The sequence below is a fragment of the Mandrillus leucophaeus genome, unplaced genomic scaffold (assembly GCF_000951045.1).
Source record: "Mandrillus leucophaeus isolate KB7577 unplaced genomic scaffold, Mleu.le_1.0 Scaffold1005, whole genome shotgun sequence".
Taxonomy (NCBI): domain Eukaryota; kingdom Metazoa; phylum Chordata; class Mammalia; order Primates; family Cercopithecidae; genus Mandrillus; species Mandrillus leucophaeus.
In genome coordinates this window covers 340745-345594 of record NW_012098155.1, presented here as the reverse complement: position 1 = coordinate 345594, position 4850 = coordinate 340745, and the positions used below count along the sequence as shown (strand labels likewise).

At 34.1% G+C, this 4850-nt stretch overlaps 1 protein-coding gene across 2 annotated transcripts in view; it reads right to left on the bottom strand.

Annotated features, from left to right (window-relative positions):
- Nucleotides 1-254: 254 nt before the first annotated feature.
- The window catches only part of LOC105534952 (dynein heavy chain 14, axonemal-like), a 94110-nt gene continuing 89514 nt past the window's right edge, over nt 255-4850 (bottom strand). The window contains exon 11 of one of the 2 annotated variants that reach the window (XM_011973896.1): nt 255-1245. In XM_011973896.1, the coding sequence (XP_011829286.1) occupies nt 991-1245 (255 nt within the window). In that variant the 3' untranslated portion in view covers nt 255-990. The remainder of the gene's footprint in view (nt 1246-4850) is intronic. The other variant, XM_011973890.1, reaches the window with a different exon arrangement.

Genomic DNA, 4850 nt, shown 5'->3' with positions numbered 1-4850 from the left:
TAATATGATTAATTATAATAATATCTTTCAAAAACTATGTTAAGAATATAAAGACCTCTCCTAAACACACACACACATTGTTTTAAAGGAAATAAAATTATAATGCACTAAATAGTTGTGTTCTTACATAAGTTAAAATCCTGGCACTGACTCAAACCAGTTAGAAGTCCTTAGATAAGTGATGTTAGCTCTGTAGATTCAGTAATAATTAGAAAAACAAAATATTATCTTGAATAATCTTTAAAATTTTTTGAATTGATATATTTTCAGCTATCTAGTTATAAAACTGTAATTAGCCTAAAATGACATTATTAAATTTTGATAAATAAAAATTAAAGCATGCCATCATTTCAATTCATAGTCCTGTTTCACCAGCTACAAAGTATGCCATCATTTCAATTAATATTCCTGTTTCACTAGTTATGGTAGATATATCTAGTTGTTGAAAATAAGAAAAATGCTTTGTTTTTAACAGTAGTGTTTAGAAGGTAAAAATATTTTTCAGATAGTTTTCTCATTGGGAAAATATTCAATAGATATTTCTTGGAATTGACTCAAATTCCAATTGGACTTTGTAGCTCCTTCCAGAATTCTCACATTATCTTTAAAAACTAACTCTGACCTTGGAAGACAGAGTATACCTAGGCGCAGAATTGCCAGATATAACAAATAAAATATATATTTGCTAAATTATCAGAGAAATCTGAATTTCAGATAAACAATAATTTTTAACATAGGTAATACTTAAAGTATACTAAAAATCATGTATCATTTATGTGAAATTAAAATTCTACTGGGCATCCTATAGCACCAATATTAAGTAAGGTATTACTAAATAATAATTTCTGTTAATAGCAAAAATGAGTACATGTACTTTGCCACCAGGAGAATTTTCAAACTCTAGCTTAAATTATTGAATATTTCCTCCATATGTGGCAATATGTTAAAATATTATAATTGTAAGTTACTTTTTGAGTTCAAAAAAATAATTTACCTGATGAGATTTTCATTCTTTTTTTCCACTGAAAATGGCATTCCAGCAGAACCATTAAATAATTCCAAAAGTAGTGTGACTGCAGTGTTCATAAGTTGACGAATGAGTTCCTGAAATATGTAGTCAATCAGCATTACAAACTTGAAAAATGTTTCTAATAAACGTCTATATTTAGGCAGCTTGAAATGTGTTGTGTCATCTTCAGAGAGTTTTGACTCAAAATACCTTTTGATTTCATTCTTTTCTGCAACCTACAATTAAAAAAACAATTGAGAAACAAGTATTGATTTTCTTTGTTTATATGATTTTTAGTTTACAACAATTTTTACCAATATTAACTTTAATTAGATGTAAATGTTAAGAATTGATAGTTTAATACCTCAAGCAAAAAATGATTTAACGGGTAGGCCCAAAAAGCAACATATGAATTAAAATAGAATTCTAAAAATTCTTTAAATAATACTAAAGAAGCCAAAAGAGGAAGGACAGCAGAAAAAAAAAAAAAAAAAGACAGAGGAGACTAACCAAAAACAAATAATAAAATAGCAAATCTAAATTTAACAACATGAAAATCACATCGTGTTTTTACTTGTTTGTTTTGTTTTTATTTGTTTCTTTGTTTTTTCTTCTACTTTTATTTTAGGTTCTGAGGGTACATATGTATGTTTGTTACATGGTTAAATTGTGTATGGCTGAGGCTTGGGGTATGAATTATCCCATCACATGGGTAGTGAGCATAGTCAACAATAGTTTGCCTTCTAACCCATACCTTCCCCTCACCCTCCTCCCTCAAGCAGTCACCAGTGTCTATTGTTCCCATCTTCCTGCCCATGTGTAACAAAGTGTATCTCCCACTAATACGTGAAGATATATGGTATTTGGTTTCTGTTCCTGTGTCAGTTTGCTTAAAATAATATCCTCCAGCTGTACCATGCTGCTGCAAAGGACATGATATCATTCTTTTCACGGCTGGGTGGTATTCCATAGTGTACATGTACCACATTTTCTTTATCCAGTCCACCAATGACGGGCGTCTAGGTTGATTCCATGTCTTTGCTATTGTGAATAGTGCTGCAACAAACATAAGCATGCATGTGTCTTATTGGTAGAACGATTTATTTTCCATTGGGTATACACCCAGTAGAGGGATTGCTGGGTTGAATGGTAGTTCTCTCTTAAGTTCTTTATGAAATCTCCACACTGCTTTCCACAGGGGCTGAACTAATTAACACTGCTACCAGCAGGGTGTTTCCTTTTTGCCACATTCTCACCAGCAGCTATTGTTTTTTGACTTTTTAATAATAGCCATTCTGATTGGTGTAAGATGTTATCTCATTGTGGTTTTAATTTGGATTTCTCTAGTGATCGGCGATCATGAGTATATTTTTAATATATTTGTTGGTTACATGTATGTCTTCTTTTGAGAAGTATCTGTTCATATCCTTTGCCCACGTTTTAGTGGAGTTACTTGGTTTTTTGTTTGTTGGGGTGTTTAAGATCCTTATAGACTCTGAATGTTAGAACTTTGTCAGATGCACAGATTGTGAATATTTTCTCTTATTCTGTTTACTCTGTTGATAATTTCGCTTGCTATGCAGAAGCTCTTTAGTTTATTAGGTCCCACTTGTCACTTTTGTTTTTGTTGCAATTGCATTTAGGGACTAGGTCATAAATTCTTTGTCAAGGCTGATGTCCCGAATGGTATTTCCTAGGTTTTCTTCTAGGGTTTCTACTATTTTAGGCCTTACATTTAAGTCTTTAATCCATCTGGTGTTAATTTTTGTATATAGTGACAGAAGGGGGTCCAGTTTCTATCTTCTGAATATGGATAGCCAGTTATCCCAGAACCATTTACTGAAAAGGGAGCTCTTTCCCCATTGTTGTCACTGTAGACAGTGTGGCTTTATTTCTGGGTTCTCTACTTTGTTCCATTGGTCTACCTGTCTGTTTTTGTACCCTTACCATGCTGTTTGGTTATCGTAGCCTTGTATAGTTTGAAGTTGGGTAGCGTGATGCCTCCAGCTTTGCTCTTTTTGCTTTGGATTGCTTTAGCAATTCAGGTTCTTCGGTTCAACATGAATTTTAGAATAGTTTTTTTTTTTGAATTGTGAAAAATGATGTTGGTAATTTGATAGGAATAGGATTAAATCTATAAATTGTTTTGGGCAGTATGGCCATTCTAACAATATTGATTCTTCCTATTCACGAGCATGGAATGTTTTTCCATTTGTTTGTGTCATCTCTAATTTCTATCAACAGTGCTTTGTAATTCTCATTGTAGATACCTATCATCACCTTGGTTAAATGTTAGATATTTTATTCTTATTGTGGCTATTGTGAATGGCATTGATTTGGCTCTCAGTTTGGATGTTTTTGGTGTATAGAAATGTTACTGATTTTTGTACATTGATTTTATATCCTGAAACTTTCCTAAAGTTGTTTTATCAGATGTAGGAGCTCTTGGACAGAAACTATGTAAGGTTTCCTAGATAATCATACAGTCTACAAACAGATAGTTTGACCTCTTCCTATCTGAATGTGTTATGTTTCTTTCTCTTGCATAATTGCTCTGGCTAGAATTTCCAATACTGTGTTTAACAGGAGTGGTAAGAATTGGCATCCTTCTCTCGTTCCAGTTATCAGTGGGAATGGTTCCAGTTTTTGCCTGTTCACTATGATGTTCACTGTGTGCTTGCCATATATGGCTCTGATTATTCTGAGGTTTGTGGCTTCAATGCCTAGCTTGTTGAGAGTTTTTAACATGCAGGGATGTTGAATTTTATCAAAAGTATTTCCTGCATCTGTTGAGATGATCATGTGGCATTTGTTTTTAATTCTGATTACATAATAAATCACACTTATTGATTTGCATATGTTAAACCAACCTTGCATTCCAGGAATAAAGCCTACTTCTCCATGGTGAATTAACTTTTTGAGGTGCTGCTCGCTCAATTCAGTTTGCTGTACTAAGTTGATAATTTGTGCATCTATGTTCATTAGGGATATTGGCCTGAATTTTTCTTTTTTTGTTGTGTCTCTGCCAGGTTTTGGTATCAGAATGATGCCGGCCTTATAAAATAAGTTACAGAGGAGTCCTTCCTCCTTGATTTTTGGAAATAATTTCAGTAGGATTGGTACTAGCTCTTATTTGCACCTTTGGTAGAATCAAATCCATCTGGTCCAGGGCTGTTATGGTTTTTAGGTGTTTTATTCCTGATTCAATTGGTCTGTTATTACTCTTTATTGGTCTGTTCAGGATTTCAATTTCTTCCTGGTTTAACCTCAGGAGACTATGTGTTTCCAGGAATTTACTCATTTCTTCTAGGTTTTCTAGTTTGTATATAGAGAGGTGTTCATAGCAGTCTGAGAATTTTTTTTTTTTTTTTTTGAGACAGAGCCTTGCTCACCCAGGCTGGATTCCAGTGGTGCGATCTTGGCTCACGGCAATCTCCACCTCCTGGTTTCAAGCGATTCTCCTGCCTCAGCCTCCTAAGTAGCTGAAACTACAGACATGTGCCACCACACCTGGCTAGTTTTTGTATTTTTACTAGAGATGAGGTTTCACCATGTTGGCCAGTCTGGTCTCAAACCCCTGACCTCAGGTGATCTGCCTGCCTCGCCCTCCCAAAGTGTTGGGATTACAGGCATGAGCCAACTTGCCCAGCTGAAATTTTTTTTAAATTTCTCTGGGGTCAGTTATGATGCCACCTTTGTCATTTCTGATTGGGTGTATTTGGGTCTTCTCTATTTTTTTCTTTATAAATCTAGCCACCAGGCTATTAAACTTGTTTAATCTTCTGAAGAACCAACTTTCAGTTTTGTTGATCTTTTGTATGGATTTTCATGCCTCAATTTT